The sequence below is a fragment of the Ranitomeya imitator genome, chromosome 2 (assembly GCF_032444005.1).
Source record: "Ranitomeya imitator isolate aRanImi1 chromosome 2, aRanImi1.pri, whole genome shotgun sequence".
Classification (NCBI taxonomy): domain Eukaryota; kingdom Metazoa; phylum Chordata; class Amphibia; order Anura; family Dendrobatidae; genus Ranitomeya; species Ranitomeya imitator.
The window spans coordinates 251,183,562-251,204,960 of NC_091283.1; the positions used below are offsets into that span (position 1 = coordinate 251,183,562).

Here is a 21,399-nt window from a genome sequence, read left to right on the forward strand (position 1 = left end):
CTGGTGTTGGCGCTTGTGTTCTTGGGGCTCTTCTGAGGTTGTTACATCATGTGAGCCCTGTCCCCAATCAGCGCTGACGTCACTGTCTTCACCTTCGGACAAATCAAGCACCATGAGGCAGTCAGAGAGCAGCCGCGGCCCTGGCTTCATGTTCATAGTCAATACGTCCGAAGGAAGGAGCAGTGAAGCTGCCGCTGATCGGGTGCAGGGCTCGTGTGATGTAACAACCTCACATAAGCCCCGGGACAGTGAGTCTCGACACCGCTGAAGTGGAGCCGGCTGCCAGCGGAGTATGAGTGTTTTTATTTTAATGAGGCCAAACATGAGGAATCAGTTCACTGAGAAAAAATACTAATAAAATATAATTATATATAAAATGATCCATGGATTATAAAATTCACTGACAAAAGGATAGAACTAAACTTTATTAATTCCAAATGTAAAACTATACCCACAATTCACTCCCTGAAGGTTAGTCAGTAGGTGACTAATAGAAAAAACATGTACCCCACAGTTCAGTATATAGGGTGAGGTCGGTGACGTATACACACTCGCTCTCCAAGCCTCTCATGTCTACGGGTTTCATCGTCCTTACCAAAGGCGACTCATCAGGAGACTATTTAATATTGACCTATATTCAAGCGAGACAAGACAAAAAAACCTCACCCTATATACTGAGATGTGGGGTACATAATTTTTTTATTAATCACCTACTGACTAACCTTCAGGGAGTGAATTGTGGGTATAGTTTTACATTTGGAATTAATAAAGTTTAGTTTTATCCTTTTCTCAACAACATGAGGAATGACAAGAGATAACCAATTTAAGAAAATTCAAATTTGGTTAAAGCTATTCCAACATTATGAACATAAAAAGGCTTCTCCCTATGTGACGTCTCTGATGTTTATTAACAGTTGATTTCCAAGTAAAATATCTCCCACATTAAGAAAATGAAAAAGGCTTCTCCTCTGTGTGACTGCACTGATGTCTAACAAGAAGCGGTTTCCATTTAAAACATTTCCCACATTCGGAACAGGAAAAAGGCTTCTCTCCTGTGTGAGTTCTCTGGTGACCAACCAAATATGATTTCTGGTTAAAACATTTCCCACATTCTGAACAGGAAAAAGGCTTCTCTCCTGTGTGAGTTCTATAGTGCCTAACCAAATCTGATTTTTGGATAAAACATTTCCCACATTCTGAACAGGAAAAAGGCTTCTCCCCTGTGTGAGTTCTCTGGTGACTAACAAGATACCATTTCTGGCTAAAGCATTTCCCACATTCTGAACATGAAAAAGGCTTCTCTCCTGCGTGAGTTAGTTGGTGACTAACAAGATACCATTTCTGGCTAAAACATTTTCCACATTCTGAACAGGAAAAAGGTTTCACTCCTGTGTGAGTTCTTTGGTGTGTAACCAAATCTGATTTCTGGTTAAAACATTTCTCACATTCTGAACATGAAAATGAGTTCTTTACTTTAGGAGCAGTTTGTCTTTGAATGCCTCTTTTGTGACTTTGATTTTCCTTAGCAGTCAGTAATGAATCAGAAGATGGGACCTGTTTCATAGGATCAGATGATAAATCTTTGCTGTGAATTGATGATGGTATATCTGAAGTAACAACAATAACTTTAGTTGTATCAAGAAGGATCTCAAGATCATCAGATTTAAAAATTGAAGATGTCAGCTGTCCCTCTGATCTCCTGGTACAGTAACCTGCTAAGATAAAAACAATTTTTTTAAATAAAATATTCTTGAGTTTTATATTTTTAAACATTTCTACTTAAACTTTCCATAAAAATGGCAAGCTATGTAAAAAAAAGTTAATTATTTACCAAGACAATGACAGTTCACAGTCTAGTAGAAAACCTTGTTGGATGAACCAGTAGTGTGTGGTGTTCAACTGGTTGTTCATTCTGCCTCCCAAATATCAAATAAAAAGAAACCAATCAATGTTATGTAGGTGAAAATAATACCAATTCTCATCTCACAAAAAACAAGTCCCCACTCAGGTCCATCATCTGTCAATGGAAAAACAGAGGTTCCCACACTATTAGTGGCTCAAAGGCTGTTGAACATTAACAGAGTTTCTATAAACCAATCCAGCAAAATCCGCTCTCACTTCTGAGTCTTGCAGTGTGCTCAAACAACATTTAGGATTCCTGTATTTACCAATATTATAGTGAGAAGAATCCACTTAATTTGCGGTGTGTCTCCTGGAGCACAATCTGGGCACTATGTGCTGGGTAATAAAATGGCAAATGTGTAATGTTCACTCTCCAACATCCACTGTGTGTTAATTTCCAGAAAGTGGCTGTGGAGTCAAAATATTCATTCCTCCTACACACGTGATTTAAATTGTTGGTACCCCTCGTTTAATGACAGAAAAACCCACAATGATCACAGAAATAACTTGAATCTGACAAAAGAAAAAATAAATCAAACATCTATGAAAATAAACAAATGAAAGTCAGACATTGCTTTTCAACCATGCTTCCACAGAATTTAAAAAATGAAACTCATGAAATAGGCCTGGACAGAAATGATGGTATCCTTAATTTAAGCGCTTTGTGACTGCCAATGGTAGATAAACGTCGGCGGTAGCAGGGCTTTGTGCAGCGCCGATGTTTGTCTACGGATGGTGGTTTTGTGCTCATCGGGACCCCCACGTACCTTATAACGAGGGGATTCCAGCGCTCAATGCATCCTGTGACCCTCGACTTCAGGGAGACCTGATTGATTCAGGTCCTGATGACTTTAGCATTACACCAGCCAATGAGACAAATCACTAGGAAAGTTTGTTGTAGCAACGAACTTTCCCGGGCGATCTGCCTCATAAAAAGGGAAATAAACCTACCGGTAATTCTGTTTCCAGGTAGTCCCTCAGGACAGTACCCTGGAGGACGTCCTTCCTTGACCTGTAGCGGGACAGGATCACAGAGAGGTTACAAACCCCTCCTACCTCCACCCTCCATTGGTTTTTCAAAGTACCACAGAAGGATGGAAGGAAATGGTCTAAACGCGGCCTTACAAATGAGTATATAATAAACCATTTAACGACTTAATCTTAATCTCGAGCCATGGCGACCAAACGGAAGAACGATCTGCCGGAAGATTGATCCTGTGCAAGCCTAAAGACAAACATTAGGGAAGGAAATAAGGGTGCTGTCCTGAGGGACGACCTGGAAACAGAATTTCCTGTAGGTCTAATTCCCTTTTTCCATTACGTCCCTCCGGAAAGCACCATGGAGAATACCAAAGTAAAGGTCCCAGGGTGGGTACAGAAGCCCAAGGACCAAAGTCCCAGGCAAAAATCAGGCTAAATATAGAAATGATCCGAATGATCAGAAGAAATATAGCTATCTAAAGAAATTCGCAAAGATAATCACCATAGTGAGTGTCTGATAAATGTCTATAATGGCCAATTTATAATGGCTCAATAATAAATAAATAAATAAATAATCTTTATTTTTATATAGCGCTAACATATTCCGCAGCGCTTTACAATTTTGCACACATTATTATCACTGTCCCCAAAGGGGCTCACAATCTAGAATCCCTATCAGTATGTCTTTGGAATGTGGGAGGAAACCGGAGTGCCCGGAGGAAACCCACGCAAACACGGAGAGAACATACAAACTCTTTGCAGATGTTGTCCTGGGTGGGATTAGAACCCAGGACCCCAGCGCTGCAAGGCTGCAGTGCTAACCACTGTGCCACTGCTGCGTGCTCAATCACACCTATCCTCAAAAAGCCCTCTCTTGACCCATCCTCTGTATCTAGCTATCACCCTATATCACTTCTCCCCTGTGCCTCAAAACTACTGGAACAACATGTCCATCTTAAACTGTCCTCCCATCTATCTTCCTGCTCCCTCTTCGACCGCTTACAATCAGGCTTCCGGTCACACCACTCCACTGAAACTGCCCTAACTAAGGTCACCAATGACCTATTAACCGCCAATAGCAAGCAACACTACTCTATCCTCCTCCTCCTGGACCTGTCCTCTGCCTTTTACACAATGGACCATTCCCTATTACTACAGACCCTCTCATCCCTTGGCATCACAGACTTGGCTCTATCCTGGATCTCGTCATACCTAACAGACCAAACATTCAGCGTCTCCCATTCACACACCACCTCCTCACCTCGCCCCCTATCTGTCAGAGTCCCGCAAGGTTCAGTTCTAGGGCCCATGCTCTTCCCAATTTACACTTTTGGCCTGGGACAGCTCATAGAATCTCACGGTTTTCAGTATCATCTCTATGCTGATGACACACAGATCTACATCTCTGGAACAGATATTACCTCCCTACTAACCAGAATCCCTCAATGTCTATCCGCTATTTCATCCTTCTCCGCTATATTCCTAAAACTTAACATGGACAAAACAGAATTCATTGTCTTTCCCCCATCTCACGCGACCCCCCCAATGAATCTATCCATTACAGTAAATGGCTGCCTACTCTCCCCAGTCCCACAAGCTCGCTGTCTCGGGGTAATCCTTGAGACTGATCTCTCCTTCAAACCGCAAATCCAAGCCCTTTCCACTTCCTCCTGCATTCAACTCAAAAATATTTCACGGATCCGTACATTCCTAAACCAAGAATCTGCAAAAACACTAGTCCATGCCCTCATCATCTCCCGCCTCGACTACTCTAACCTCCTGCTCTGTGGCCTCCCCTCGAACACTCTCGCACCCCTCCAATCTATTCTAAACTCTGCTGCCCGATTAATCCACCTGTCCCCCCCTCGCTATTCCCCGGCCTCTCCCCTCTGTCAATCCCTTCACTGGCTCCCCATTGCCCAGAGACTCCAGTACAAAACCCTAACCATGACATACAAAGCCATCCACAACCTGTCTCCTCCATACATCTGTGACCATGTCTCCCGGTACTTACCTGCACGCAACCTCCGATCCTCACAAGATCTCCTTCTCTACTCCCCTCTTATCTCCTCTTCCCACAATCGCATACAAAATTTCTCTCGCGCATCACCCCTACTCTGGAACTCTCTACCACAACATATCAGACTCTTACCTACCATCGAAATCTTCAAAAAGAACCTGAAGACCCACCTCTTCCGACAAGCCTACAACCTGCAGTAACCACCGATCGACCAAACCACTGCTGAACCAGCTCTATCCTCACCTACTGTATTCTCACTCATTCCTTGTAGATTGTGAGCCTTCGCGGGCAAGTGTTATGATTAGGTAATTCAGAACCACAATGGACCTTGAAGTTCAGAGCACACAAAGTGACCTGACAATAACCAAAAGACATAGGACGAGCTCTGAGATGTGGGAACTCTGCTGACCGCAATCCCTAATCCTATCCAACCACACTAGAGGCAGCCGTGGATTACGCCTAACGCTCCCTATGCAACTCGGCACAGCCTGAGAAACTAGCTAGGCCTAAGGTAGAAAAATAAGCCTACCTTGCCTCAGAGAAATACCCCAAAGAAAAAGGCAGCCCCCACATATAATGACTGTGAGTAGAGATGAAAATACAAACGCAGAGATGAAATAGATTTAGCAAAGTGAGGCCCAACTTACTGAACAGACCGAAGATAGGTAAGATAACTTTGCGGTCAACACAAAACCCTACAAACAACCACGCAGAGGGGGCAAAAAGACCCTCCGCACCGACTAACGATACGGAGGTGCTCCCTCTGCGTCCCAGAGCTTCCAGCAAGCCAGAAAAACCAATTAAGCAAGCTGGACAGAAAAAATAGCAAACAAAAATAACACAAGCAAAACTTAGCTTATGCAGAGCAGACAGGCCACAGGAACGATCCAGGAGGAAGCAAGACCAATACTAGAACATTGACTGGAGGCCAGGAGCAAAGCACTAGGTGGAGTTAAATAGAGCAGCACCTAACGACTTCGCCACATCACCTGAGGAAGGAAACTCAGAAGCCGCAGTACCACTCACCTCCACCAACGGAAGCTCATAGACAGAATCAGCTGAAGTACCACTTGTGACCACAGGAGGGAGCTCTGCCACAGAATTCACAACAGTACCCCCCCCTTGAGGAGGGGTCACCGAACCCTCACCAGAGCCCCCAGGCCGACCAGGATGAGCCATATGAAAGGCACGAACAAGATCGGCAGCATGGACATCAGAGGCAAAGACCCAGGAATTATCTTCCTGACCATAACCCTTCCACTTAACCAGATACTGGAGTTTCCGTCTCGAAACACGAGAATCCAAAATCTTCTCCACAATATACTCCAACTCCCCCTCCACCAAAACCGGGGCAGGAGGATCAACAGATGGAACCATAGGTGCCACGTATCTCCGCAACAATGACCTATGGAATACGTTATGGATGGAAAAAGAATCTGGAAGGGTCAAACGAAAAGACACAGGATTAAGAACCTCAGAAATCCTATACGGACCAATGAAACGAGGCTTATACTTAGGAGAGGAAACCTTCATAGGAATATGACGAGATGACAACCAAACCAAATCCCCAACACAAAGTCGGGGACCCACACAGCGTCTGCGATTAGCGAAACGTTGAGCCTTCTCCTGGGACAAGGTCAAATTGTCCACTACATGAGTCCAAATCTGCTGTAACCTGTCCACCACCGTATCCACACCAGGACAGTCCGAAGACTCAACCTGCCCTGAAGAGAAACGAGGATGGAACCCAGAGTTGCAGAAAAACGGCGAAACCAAGGTAGCCGAGCTGGCCCGATTATTAAGGGCGAACTCAGCCAAAGGCAAGAAGGACACCCAATCATCCTGATCAGCAGAAACAAAGCATCTCAGATATGTTTCCAAGGTCTGATTGGTTCGTTCGGTCTGGCCATTAGTCTGAGGATGGAAAGCCGAGGAACAAGACAAATCAATGCCCATCCTAGCACAAAAAGCTCGCCAAAACCTCGAAACAAACTGGGAACCTCTGTCAGAAACGATGTTCTCTGGAATGCCATGTAAACGAACCACATGCTGGAAGAACAATGGCACCAAATCAGAGGAGGAAGGTAATTTAGACAAGGGTACCAATGGATCATCTTAGAGAAGCGATCACAAACCACCCAAATGACCAACATTTTTTGAGAGACGGGGAGATCAGAAATAAAATCCATAGAGATATGTGTCCAAGGCCTCTTCGGGACCGGCAAGGGCAAAAGCAACCCACTGGCACGAGAACAGCAGGGCTTAGCCCGAGCACAAATCCCACAGGACTGCACAAAAGAACGCACATCCCGCGACAGAGACGGCCACCAAAAGGATCTAGCCACTAAATCTCTGGTACCAAAGATTCCAGGATGACCAGCCAACACCGAACAATGAACCTCAGAGATAACTTTATTCGTCCACCTATCAGGGACAAACAGTTTCTCCACTGGGCAACGATCAGGTTTATTAGCCTGAAATTTTTGCAGCACCCGCCGCAAATCAGGGGAGATGGCAGACACAATTACTCCCTCTTTGAGAATACCCGCCGGCTCAGACAAACCTGGAGAGTCGGGCACAAAACTCCTAGACAGGGCATCCGCCTTCACATTTTTAGAGCCCGGAAGGTACGAAACCACAAAGTCAAAACGGGAGAAAAACAGCGACCAACGAGCCTGTCTAGGATTCAACCGTTTGGCAGACTCGAGATAAGTCAAGTTCTTGTGATCAGTCAAGACCACCACGCGATGCTTAGCTCCTTCAAGCCAATGACGCCACTCCTCGAATGCCCACTTCATGGCCAGCAACTCTCGATTGCCAACATCATAATTTCGCTCAGCAGGCGAAAACTTCCTGGAAAAGAAGGCGCATGGTTTCATCACCGAGCAATCAGAACTTCTCTGTGACAAAACAGCCCCCGCTCCAATTTCAGAAGCATCAAACTCGACCTGGAACGGAAGCAAAACATCTGGTTGACACAACACAGGGGCAGAAGAAAAACGACGCTTTAACTCTTGAAAAGCTTCCACAGCAGCAGAAGACCAATTGACCACATCAGCACCCTTCTTGGTCAAATCGGTCAATGGCTTAGCAATACTAAAAAAATTACAGATGAAGCGACGATAAAAATTAGCAAAGCCCAGGAAGTTTTGCAGACTCTTCAGAGATGTCGGCTGAGTCCAATCATAGATGGCCTGGACCTTAACAGGGTCCATCTCGATAGTAGAAGGGGAAAAAATGAACCCCAAAAATGAAACCTTCTGAACACCAAAGAGACACTTTGATCCCTTCACAAACAAAGAATTAGCACGCAGGACCTGGAACACCATTCTGACCTGCTTCACATGAGACTCCCAATCATCCGAGAAGACCAAAATATCATCCAAGTATACAATCAGGAATTTATCCAGGTACTCTCGGAAGATGTCATGCATAAAGGACTGAAACACCGATGGAGCATTGGCAAGTCCGAAAGGCATAACTAGGTACTCAAAATGGCCCTCGGGCGTATTAAATGCAGTTTTCCATTCATCGCCCCGCTTAATACGCACAAGATTATACGCACCACGAAGATCTATCTTGGTGAACCAACTAGCCCCCTTGATCCGAGCAAACAAATCAGATAGCAGCGGCAAGGGGTACTGAAATCTGACCGTGATTTTATTTAGAAGGCGGTAATCTATACAAGGTCTCAGCGAACCATCCTTCTTGGCCACAAAAAAGAACCCCGCTCCCAATGGCGATGATGACGGGCGAATATGACCTTTCTCCAAGGACTCCTTCACGTAACTCCGCATAGCGGCGTGCTCAGGCACAGATAAATTAAACAGTCGACCTTTAGGAAACTTACTACCAGGAATCAAATCGATAGCACAATCACAATCCCTATGCGGAGGTAGGGCATTGGACTTGGGCTCATCAAATACATCCCGGTAATCAGACAAGAACTCTGGGACCTCAGAAGGGGTGGATGACGAAATAGACAGAAATGGAACATCACCATGTACCCCCTGACAACCCCAGCTGGACACAGACATTGATTTCCAATCTAATACTGGGTTATGGACTTGTAGCCATGGCAACCCCAACACGACCACATCATGCAGATTATGCAACACCAGAAAGCGAATATCCTCCTGATGTGCAGGAGCCATGCACATGGTCAGCTGGGTCCAGTACTGAGGCTTATTCTTGGCCAAAGGCGTAGCATCAATTCCTCTCAATGGAATAGGACACTGCAAGGGCTCCAAGAAAAACCCACAACGCCTAGCATACTCCAAGTCCATCAAATTCAGGGCAGCGCCTGAATCCACAAATGCCATGACAGAATAAGATGACAAAGAGCAGATCAAAGTAACGGACAAAAGAAATTTTGACTGTACCGTACCAATGGTGGCAGACCTAGCGAACCGCTTAGTGCGCTTAGGACAATCGGAGATAGCATGAGTGGAATCACCACAGTAGAAACACAGCCCATTCTGACGTCTGTGTTCTTGCCTTTCAGCTCTGGTCAAAGTCCTATCGTACTGCATAGGCTCAGGTTTATGCTCGGATAATACCGCCAAATGGTGCACAGATTTACGCTCACGCAAGCGTCGACCGATCTGAATGGCCAAAGACATAGACTCATTCAGACCAGCAGGCATGGGAAATCCCACCATGACATCCTTAAGGGCTTCAGAGAGACCCTTTCTGAAAATAGCTGCCAGCGCACCTTCATTCCATTGAGTGAGCACGGACCACTTTCTAAACTTCTGACAATAAATCTCTATCTCATCCTGACCCTGACACAGAGCCAGCAAATTTTTCTCTGCCTGATCCACCGAATTAGGTTCATCGTACAGCAATTCGAGCGCCAGGAAAAACGCATCAATATTACATAATGCAGGATCTCCTGGCGCAAGGGAAAATGCCCAGTCTTGAGGGTCGCCATGTAAAAAGAAATAATGATCTTAACTTGTTGAACTGGGTCACCAGAGGAGCGAGGTTTCAAAGCCAGAAACAGTTTACAATTATTTTTGAATCTCAGAAATTTAGCTCTATCTCCAGAAAACAAATCAGGAATAGGAATTCTTGGTTCTAACATAGAATTCTGAACCACAAAGTCTTGAATATTTTGTACTCTTGCAGTGAGATGATCCACACATGAAGACAGACCTTTAATGTCCATCACTACACCTGTGTCCTGAACCACCCAAATGTCTAGGGGAAAAAAAAGGCAAAACACAGTGCAAAGAAAAAAAAAATGGTCTCAGAACCTCTTTTTTCCCTCTATTGAGAAGCATTAGTACTTTGGGCCTCCAGTACTGTTATGATTAGGTAATTCAGAACCACAATGGACCTTGAAGTTCAGAGCACACAAAGTGACCTGACAATAACCAAAAGACTTAGGACGAGCTCTGAGACGTGGGAACTCTGCTGACCGCAATCCCTAATCCTATCCAACCACACTAGAGGCAGCCGTGGATTGTGCCTAACGCTCCCTATGCAACTCGGCACAGCCTGAGAAACTAGCTAGGCCTAAGATAGAAAAATAAGCCTACCTTGCCTCAGAGAAATACCCCAAAGGAAAAGGCAGCCCCCCACATATAATGACTGTGAGTAGAGATGAAAATACAAACGCAGAGATGAAATAGATTTAGCAAAGTGAGGCCCAACTTACTGAACATACCGAAGATAGGAAAGATAACTTAGCGGTCAACACAAAACCCTACAAACAACCACGCAGAGGGGGCAAAAAGACCCTCCGCACCAACTAACGGTACGGAGGTGCTCCCTCTGCGTCCCAGAGCTTCCAGCAAGCCAGAAAAACCAATTAAGCAAGCTGGACAGAAAAAATAGCAAACAAAAATAACACAAGCAAAACTTAGCTTATGCAGAGCAGACAGGCCACAGGAACGATCCAGGAGGAAGCAAGACCAATACTAGAACATTGACTGGAGGCCAGGAGCAAAGCACTAGGTGGAGTTAAATAGAGCAGCACCTAACGACTTCACCACATCACCTGAGGAAGGAAACTCAGAAGCCGCAGTACCACTCACCTCCACCAACGGAAGCTCATAGACAGAATCAGCCGAAGTACCACTTGTGACCACAGGAGGGAGCTCTGCCACAGAATTCACAACAGGCAAGGTCCTCTCTCCTCCTGTACCAGTTGTGACTTGTATTGTTCAAGATTATTGTACCTGTTTTTATTATGTGTAACCCTCCTCACATGTAAAGCGCCATGGAATAAATGGCGCTATAATAATAAATAATAATAATTTCAGTTTGAATGTGGTAAACAAGGTATGGAGCAGAAACAGAGGGTGAAACACACACACTGAGCCCCAATACCAACAATGAACAGCAGTGAATTCCAGTTATTTTGATAGATACTTATGGACTCCACAGCCCCAGAATAGGTTTATAAAAGAACTTATTGCCCAGCAAAAGTATGGTGATAGGTACAGCCACAACACAATGAGGACTGTACCGACCAATAATCAGCTGCATGTGCTAATAACACAGGACTGTTCCTTCATCGGTCCTTCTGGGCTCAGGTTAAACCTTGGTTAGAGATCAGCAGGAACCTGCAGGACAGAGACCCTGGACTGAAGGTAGATCAAACCAATAACAGTACATGGATAATGGTAGAGCATTGGGATGTACATACATTACTCATCCAGGAGATCACGCCTATTCCAAATCCTTAGATGTCTGAACCCCAAGTAAGGGTTGGATATTATTGAAACTAAGGAATACGCCACCTGCAGACTGTCAGCCCTCGCGGGCAGGGTCCTCCCTCCTTATGTACCTGTGTGCCTTGTTTTTTGCTCATGTTTAATGTACTAGTCTATATTTGCCCCCTATTTACATGTAAAGCGCCATTGAATAAATGGCAATATATACAGTATATATATATATATATATATATATATATATATATATGTCAGTGAGACACACACATATACAGTGCCTACAAGTAGTATTCAACCCAATGCAGATTTAGCAGGTTTACACATTTGGAATTAACTTGGCATTGTGACATTTGGACTGTGGATCAGCCTGGAAGTGTGAAATGCACTGCAGCAAAAAAGAATGTTATTTCTTTGTTTATTTTTTTTTAAAATTGTGAAAAGTCTTTTCAGAGGGTCATTTATTATTCAACCCCTCAACCCACCAGAATTCTGTTTGGTTCCCCTAAAGTACCACTCATAGATGGTCAACATGGGAAAGACAAAGGAGCATTCCAAGGCCATCAGAGACAAGATCGTGGAGGGTCACAAGACTGGCAAGGGGTACAAAACCCTTTCCAAGGAGTTGGGCCTACCTGTCTTCACTGTTGGGAGCATCAACCGGAAGTGGAAGGCTTATGGAACTACTGTTAGCCTTGCACAGCCTGGACAGCCTTTGAAAGTTTCCTCCCCTGCCGAGGCCAGGCTTGTCCGAAGAGTCAAGGCTAACCCAAGGACAACAAGGAAGGAGCTCCGGGAAGATCTCATGGCAGTGGGGACATTGGTTTCAGTCAATACCATAAGTAACGTACTCCACCGCAATGGTCTCCGTTCCAGACGAGCCCATAAGGTACCTTTACTTTCAAAGCGTCATGTCAAGGCTCGTCTACAGTTTGCTCATGATCACTTGGAGGACTCTGAGACTGACTGGTTCAAGGTTCTCTGCTCTGATGAGACCAAGATCGAGATCTTTGGTGCCAACGTTTGGAGACTGGATGGCACTGCATACGACCCCAAGAATACCATCCCTACAGTCAAGCATGGTGGTGGCAGCATCATGCTGTGAGGCTGTTTCTCAGCCAAGGGGCCTGGCCATCTGGTCCGCATCCATGGGAAGATGGATAGCACGGCCTACCTTGAGATTTTGGCCAAGAACCTCCGCTCCTCCATCAAGGATCTTAAGATGGGTCATCATTTCATCTTCCAACAAGACAACGACCCAAAGCACACAGCCAAGAAAACCAAGGCCTGGTTCAAGAGGCAAAAAATCAAGGTGTTGCAGTGGCCTAGTCAGTCTCCTGACCTTAACCCAATTGAAAACTTGTGGAAGGAGCTCAAGATTAAAGTCCACATGAGACACCCAAAGAACCTAGATAACTTGGAGAAGATCTGCATGGAGGAGTGGGCCAAGATAACTCCAGAGACCTGTGCCGGCCTGATCAGGTCTTATAAAAGACGATTATTAGCTGTAATTGCAAACAAAGGTTATTCCACAAAATATTAAACCTAGGGGTTGAATAATAATTGACCCACACTTTTATGTTTAAAATTTATAAAAATTTAACTGAGCAACAAAACTTTTTGGTTTGTAAGATATGCATCTGTTAATAAATCCTGCTCTTGTTTGAAGTTTGAAGGCTCTAACTTATTTGCATCTTATTAAACCTGCTAAATCTGCAGGGGGTTGAATACTACTTGTAGGCACTGTATATATATATATATATATATATATATATTAATATTTCATACAGCGCTAGATAGCTTAAAAGCCGGTAATTCAATTGCCGGCTTTTCTTATCTCCTTCACAAACCCGACATGATATGAGACATGGTTTGCATACATTAAACCATCTCATATCCCTTTTTTTTGCATATTCCACACTACTAATGTTAGTAGTGTGTATGTGCAAAATTTGGGTGCTCTAGCTATTAAAGGGTTAAATCGTGGAAAAAATTGGCGTGGGCTCCCGCTCAATTTTCCCCGCCAGAATGGGAAAGCCAGTGACTGAGGGCAAATATTAATAGCCTGGAGAGAGTTCATTGTTATTGGCCCCCCTGGCTAAAAATATCTGCCCCCAGCCACCCCAGAAAAGGCACATCTGGAAGATGCGCCTATTCTGGCACTTGGCCACTCTCTTCCCACTCCCATGTAGCAGTGGGATATAGGGTAATGAAGGGTTAATGTCACCTTGCTATTGTAAGGTGACATTAAACCAGATTAATAATGGAGAGGCATCAATTATGACACCTATCCATTAGGTGGGAAAATATTCTGAAAAGTTCCCAGGCTCGAGTTCATATGAGGACATCCAGCAAAGGGCGCATCACCGCAACTGAAGGTGACTACAGGTCATTGACCTACATTCCATTCATTCCCCGGGGGATTACAGGCAGGAGCACAGCTGCATTAGCAGAGCTTCTGTTTGTAAAATTATTTAACCCTTTCAAATGGATTTACAGCGTGGGACGTGACTGATCATCGGAAGGTATGAGATATTGTTGTTTTTTTATTTTACCTTTTTTACAGAACGAGGGTCTTCAGGTGGATTACCAGTATAATAAAATATTACAACAACCTGTGTATTTATTTCATTAAAAGACTTTGTAATAATGTGTGTGTGTTTTATTAACCATTTCCTACTATTGGATTAATAATGGATAGGTGTCATAATTGATGCCTCTCCATTATTAATCTGGCTTAATGTCACCTTACAATAGCAAGGTGACATTAACCCTTCATTACCCCATATCCCACCGCTACACGGGAATGGGAAGAGAGTGGCCAAGTGCCAGAATAGGCGCATCTTCCAGATGTGCCTTTTCTGGGGTGGCTGGGGGCAGATGTTTTTAGCCAGGAAGGGGCAATAACCATGGACCCTCTCCAGTCTATTAATATCTGCCCTCAGTCACTGGCTTTACCATTCTGGCGGAGAACATTGCACGGGAGTCCACACCAATTTTTTCAGCGATTTAACCCTTTAATTTAATAGCTAGGGTGCCCAAATTTTGCACATACACACTACTAACATTAGTAGTGTGGAATATGCAAAAAAAAAAGGGATATGAGATGGTTTACTGTATGTAATCATGTCTCATATCATGTCGGGTTTGAGAAGGAGATAGCAAAAGCCGACAATTGAATTACCGGCTATTCTGCTATCTAGCGCTGTATGAAATATAAATATATATACATATATGTGTCTACTGACATATATATATATATATATATATATATATATATATATACCCCTATACTATGTGTAGACATTTATTTTAGCTATTCTATTTTAACCGGTCAGTGTGATTTTACTGTACACCGCACTGAATTGCCGGCTTTTCGCTAGAACACCGCTGCATATTTCTCACAAGTCACACTGTTGGTCCGTGTGTAATACATATTTTTCTGGCCCCCATAGACTTTCATTGGCATATTTTTTGTGCAATACGGTGACAAACGCAGCATGCTGCGATTTTCTACGGCCGCAGAAGACCGTATAATACGGATCAGTAAAATACAGCAGATAGGAGCTGGGGCATAGAGAAGCATTGTACCATATGCAATCCGTATTTTCAGCACCTCTCATACGTCCGTAAAACACGCTAGTGTGAGGCCGGCCTAATTGTAATAGCTCCCTTCTGGCCGAAAACACCATGGTTTTACTGGCTGAGAGTAATGTTAGTGACGGACCCGTGGGTACTCCCAGAAGACCAGGACCTTCCAACACAAGGTCCCAACAGCCACCTGCAGAATTCCGGGCTGCATTTGACAGCCTGGCATTTGAAAGGTCGTTGTTAGAAAAAGAAGGGTTCTCAGCTGGTTTAATATCCAACTTACTTAGAAGCAGAAAACCAGTAATGACCAAGATCTATGGGAGAACATGGAAGAAATTCCTGTCCAGCTCAGGGCCAATACGGGAAGGGGAAGTCCCGGCAATACTGAAGTTCCTGCAGAAGGGCTTAGATCTGGGATTAGCTGTTAGTACCCTCAAAGTACACATTTCAGCTTAGCCTTATTCAACTGTGACCTGGCAAGCAATAGATGGGTGATGATGAGGTTTATCCGAGCCTGTAGTAGAGCTGACCCTGTTCCATCCCCTACTCCTCCACCATGGGATCTAAATTTAGTATTGACAGAAAGCCCCTTTGAGCCATTAAATACAACATCAGATAAAGTACTGACATTAAAGGCAGCTTTGTTAGTGGCACTTACATCGGCCCGTAGGGTGGGGGATTTACACGCGTTGTCAGCTGACCCCCCTACACAAAAATTATGGACGATAGAGTGGTATTAAAATTAGATCCGGCATATCTCCCCAAGGTGGTGTCAAGATTCCATAGGGCTCAGGATGTAACCCTACCCTCTGTCTGTCCCAATCCTGGCAACAAGAAAGAGGACAGACTCCATTGCCTAGACGTCAGGAGATATATCCTACAGTATCTAGAAAGTACAAAATCCTGGAGGAGACAGAGGGCTTTATTTGTTTCATTCCAGGGTCAAGGAAGGGCCTTAAAGCCTCAAAACAAACTATCGCTAGATGGGTGAGAGAGGCCATTGTTCTAGCGTATAGTAGTGCAGGCAGGGTTGTTCCACAGGGTCTGAAAGCCCACTCCACGAGGGCCATGGCGACGTCGTGGGCGGAGAGAGCAGATGCTACCATCGACCAAATCTGTAAGGCGGCCACTTGGTCCTCTCCGTCTACATTTTTTACACATTATAGGCTAGACCTATCTTCTACCTCTGATCTCACATTTGGGAGAAGAGTGTTACGATCAGTGATCCCTCCCTGAAGAGAATTCAAATCTCTGTAACTCTCTGGTGGTGCCGTCATGTATGATGGAAAAAAAAAGGGTATTACATACCTGGTAATGTGTTTTTTCATGAGACATGATGGCACCCTTATATTCCCACTCTTTTGATCACGTCATTAGTTGGGTGCATTATTAGCATTATTTGTATTATACACTCCCTGGGATATCGGTGAATAGAACCATATAGGATGTATTATTTATGTGTACACTAACCGGCGGAGTTCCTTTTGTACTCTGTAAAACAACTGATGTGGAGAGAGGAGCCACCCATTTATCTTGAAGGATTCCTGTCCTTGATGGGCGGATCCCCTTTCTCGTGGTGCCGTCATGTCTCATGAAAAAACACATTACCAGGTATGTAATACCCATGTTTTTAAGCCTCCCAATAGCCACAATATTATAGGCATTATCAACAATAATATGAACACTATTATATGAATTATGTGAAAATGGGGGCAGGTCAGTGAGGGATCAGCAACCTGTCATAAGCCAATACAGATGAATATGTAATCAGCGCACCACATAAAGCCCCGCCCACAGCCCCGCCCCAGAGCACCACATAAAGCCCCGCCCACAGTCCAACCCCAGAGCACCACATAAAGCCCCGCCCACAGCCCCACCCCAGAGCATCACATAAAGCCCCGCCCCACAAGATTCTGATTAACCGAAAACTACAAATACAGATGACACAGCAGTAAACCAGAGTTGCACTCATTTATGGTGGACCATTGGAGCTACTATGAATCCTGACCAGAAGATTAGAGGAAATAATATTGTTCCCCATTTCAGGAGAGATTGTGCAGTAATCTGAATTTCTTAGGATCAAAAACAATGTAATTTATGAGGTGGAGTGAATCCATGAAACCAGGGCTGGAGCCAACACATCTCCTGCAGGCGGGAATAAATGTATATTACAGCCATCAGCCACGCACAGCTCAGAGATATATCATGGCACCGGTGTGATGGGTTTATGTAGATTAGCACAATCCTCCTGGAAGTTAGTCGGTTTTACTACAAATTGAAAAGTCCTGATAAAGGGAAACTCTGTTATTGTCCAGAAATTCACACTTGGCCTCACTGCACATTTAATGTTGTCGATCATAAAAGTGAAGTTTGTCCAGAAAGACTGGACCTGGTCTTGTAGGGATCATATGATCACATTCAGCAGCACAGAAGGGAGAGAAAGGAGATTCCTCCGATAAGATCTCAGGGTTCTAGGAAGCCAACAGCACCATTACCCTCCGCTTTCTCTTACAGGCCCATCAGAATATTTTTCATCAAGTGATTTTCTATCTTGTCAGCACATTCTACGTACGCTGGCATTTGGCTTTATAGTTTACAGATCTGGGCAGGTAACGGTCAGCACCTTCTAATGTGAAGGAGAGAATGGCTGAAGAAATCAATTGTTAAACCTTATAAAAGTCAGTTCAGATATGGTGTACCAAGATGGCGTCTGTGTCTTCAGACAACACCCTGGAAGGAATCCTTGGAATGCAGAAGCTAAGATACTGGATACCATATATGGAAGTGAAGTTGAAATGAACCCATCATAGACTGACACTGGCCACTCAGATAATTGTATGCCGCCCATTTCCTGTCTCTCTGTCTTGAGAATAAACTTCAGTTGTGTGCAAGTCTTTGCTGAGAAAGGAGTATACATCTAAAGGTACCTTCACACATAACGATTTCGCTAACGATATCGTTGCAACGTCACACTTTTTGTGATGTAGCAACGATCCCGCTAACGATCTCATTATGTGTGACAGCGACCAATGATCAGGCCCCTGCTGGGAGATCGTTGGTCGTTGGGGAATGATCAGGACCTGTTTTTGGTCGCTGATCACCCGCTGTCATCGCTGGATCGGCGTGTGTGACGCCGATCCAGTGATGTGTTCACTTGTAACCAGGGTAAATATCGGGTTACTAAGCGCAGGGCCGCGCTTAGTAACCCGATATTTACCCTGGTTACCATTGTAAAAGTTAAAAAAAAAAAAAACAGTACATACTCACATTCCAATGTCTGTCACGTCCCCCGCCATCAGCTTCCCTGCACTGACTGTCAGCGCCGGCCGTAAAGCAGAGCACAGCGGTGACGTCACCGCTGTGCTCTGCTTTACGGCCAGCGCTGACACAGTCAGTGCGGGAAGCTGACGGCGGGGGACGTGACAGACATCAGAATGTGAGTATGTAGTGTTTTTTTTACTTTTACAATGGTAACCAGGGTAAATATCGGGTTACTAAGCGCGGCCCTGCACTTGGTAACCCGATGTTTACCCTGTTTACACGGGGACTTCGGCATTGTTGAAGACAGTTTCAATGATGCCGAAGTCGTTCCCCTGATCTTTGATCGCTGGAGAGAGCTGTCTGTGTGACTGCTCCCCAGCGACCACACAACGACTTACCAACGATCACGGCCAGGTCGTATCACTGGTCGTGATCGTTGGTAAGTCGTTAAGTGTAACGATACCTAAACTCTGTGCTCGGTGTGACTCATTAAGTGAGCACACGGCCTCTATTGGGTCAGGTGCAAGCAATCATTTAGATCTCGCTTTAAGGGATCACCCTCACACTAATACCAGGGGGTAGGTGGATCCACCAGGTTGGAAGTTCTATAGAAAAGGGCTTTCAATGCCCAAAGTCATTAGAACAGTTTTGGGTGGAGGAGAATGTTGTGGTCTAGAGGCAAAATGGTGATCATGGAAATATGGCCGGACTACACCACCGATAAAGCAGCCACAGCCGGTGACTGAGAAGAATCTGTGACTTCTCTGCATTCAGTGGTTACTCCTCACCTGGGTAGCCATATGTGGGAATCTCCTCTTTACACCGCTCATCCCCCCTCACATATGTCTCTGTAGTATTAATATGGGTCAGATCTTCACCCTGAAACAAATATTGTAAAAGTCACCGACAGATGGAGAAGTCCCATCTATGAACAGCTCTAATCCTGCCATCTCCACCGTTCTCATTACACAAGTATAAAACCTATAATACTGGTGGATAAAACAAGACCGAGCACAAGACCTTCACCGGAGTCTACACATCATAGGGGAGATCTCCTGACACCTTCTCTCCATCTACCTGATGGTCCTGAGGAGCATTGGGATCTTCTTGGTTACAGTCCTGTGGAAGAAGAGGACGGGGACATCTCTCTGGTGTTGTCCTCTTACAGGATAGATCTGGAGGAAACACATACAGGGAGTGAATTCATTCTTTACATACAGATAATTATAGGCCGTGTGTATTTAGTCCTGTCTATTACCTGGAGATGTGAGGGGCTGGGGAACCTCCATTATGACGTTCTTGTACAGATCTCTGTGTCCTTCTAAATACTCCCACTCCTCCATGGAGAAATAGACAGCGACATCCTGACACCTTATTGGAACCTGACACATACAATGATACCGTCATCCCCCGATCCATTCATAGTGTTACTGTATAATGTCCCAGCATTCCCAGCAGTGTCACCTCTCCAGTCAGCAGCTCAATCATCTTGTAGGTGAGATCTAGGATCTTCTGGTCATTTATGTCCTCATGGATCAGCGGGTGAGGTGGAGGCCCCGTGATTGGGCTCAGGGGTCTTCCCCATTCCTCAGACACAGGGTCCTGACAGCGATCACTAGAGGTCTTCTTCACCACTGTGTAATCCTGGTAATGGAGAGACACATTAATAAATCTCACTACAGACATTTCCAGAGTCCTCACCTCTCCAGTTCTGTCCATCTGTTATTCCCATAGATAAGAATGATGCAATGTGACGTCATCAGAATCTCTCACCTCTCCAGTAAGCCGGAAGAGGATCTCTAGGGTGAGGTGTAATATCCTCTCCGCCATCTTGTCTCTGTCCATATCCATCTTTGATGGGTAAATCAGGAAAATTCTCTTTTGTAGAAGATCTTCACTGAGAGGATCCGATATTGTAGAGACCTGAATGAGAAGATGAGCCGATGTAACATCATAAGAATCCTGTGTAATAATACAATTACAGGAGATAATAAGGGAAACATATGAGGAGATTTATTATTTTACAGTATTTAGTTTCCTTCTTTATATCTACTAATAAATCCTATATGTTTAGGCCACAGACAACAAGCAGTTTCCTCCTCGGAGTCGGCAGCTGAATACGTTTCTCATAGACTCATCTTCCATAACGCTAATTCTCGTCTCATTTACCGACCCTGGAATCGGCATTAGCAATACTGCAGGAGATATTCATTACACGCGACGTGAGAAATAACTACTTCATGATGAGGACGACATCTTCATCTTCTACTACGGCTCTAGAAACATATTTGTCCAGAGTCGGTCACTGACTCCATCACCACCGGCCTCTATATGAAGGTTTCCCGTCTTCCCCGCACTGTAATATTCTATCACGTTAGATCTCAGCTCTGATTCACACACAGAAGTTTGAGGCTTTTAGAAAAGATTTTTTGTTTCCACAATCAACGCGGACAGAAATGATCTGATCCCAAAGTCTCCATGTACAGTGATTTATGGGGTTTATTTCTGGACTTAGGCTTTCCTATATTACAGGAAAAACACCAGAAAAAATAGATATTGAAATGTTTCTAAAGAAAATTGTCTCCAACAATTCTTGTAAAAAGAAAAAAACATGGAAAAAGCAGAAGACACATTTTATAATTTTTAAAATGTGTGAGGCAGTGACCGATGTCATATGTGAGGGTCGCTTTGTGTTCTCCAGGATGTGCTCAGAAGCGTACTAGATCTGCTGGAGTGCCTTGTGCTCATAGCAGGTTGCCTGTGAGTGACTGGGTAGAATATCTTCTTCCCTCCGACCATTTACCACATTCGGATCCTTCAGACGGAACCTGAATACCCATCTCTTCAGGAAATCATAAAGCCTGCACTGACTCTGCTTCCTTCTCACCATCACCGGAGCTGCTGCAACCCCCCAACCTACTGTCTCCTTCCCCACCATCCTGCAGAATGTAACTCCAACAAGGGCAG

At 44.5% G+C, this 21,399-nt stretch overlaps 1 protein-coding gene across 1 annotated transcript in view; it reads right to left on the minus strand.

The window, feature by feature from the left end:
* Window positions 1–889: 889 nt before the first annotated feature.
* LOC138662925 (oocyte zinc finger protein XlCOF8.4-like) overlaps window positions 890–21,399 on the minus strand; it is a 29,765-nt gene continuing 9,255 nt past the window's right edge. Inside the window, exons 2-7 of the mRNA XM_069748933.1 lie at window positions 20,206–20,355; window positions 19,897–20,076; window positions 19,691–19,814; window positions 19,510–19,607; window positions 19,221–19,311; window positions 890–1,715 (exon numbers count right to left, since the gene is read on the minus strand). Coding sequence (XP_069605034.1) covers window positions 943–1,715; window positions 19,221–19,311; window positions 19,510–19,607; window positions 19,691–19,814; window positions 19,897–20,076; window positions 20,206–20,355 — 1,416 coding nt within the window. The 3' untranslated portion in view covers window positions 890–942. The remainder of the gene's footprint in view (window positions 1,716–19,220; window positions 19,312–19,509; window positions 19,608–19,690; window positions 19,815–19,896; window positions 20,077–20,205; window positions 20,356–21,399) is intronic.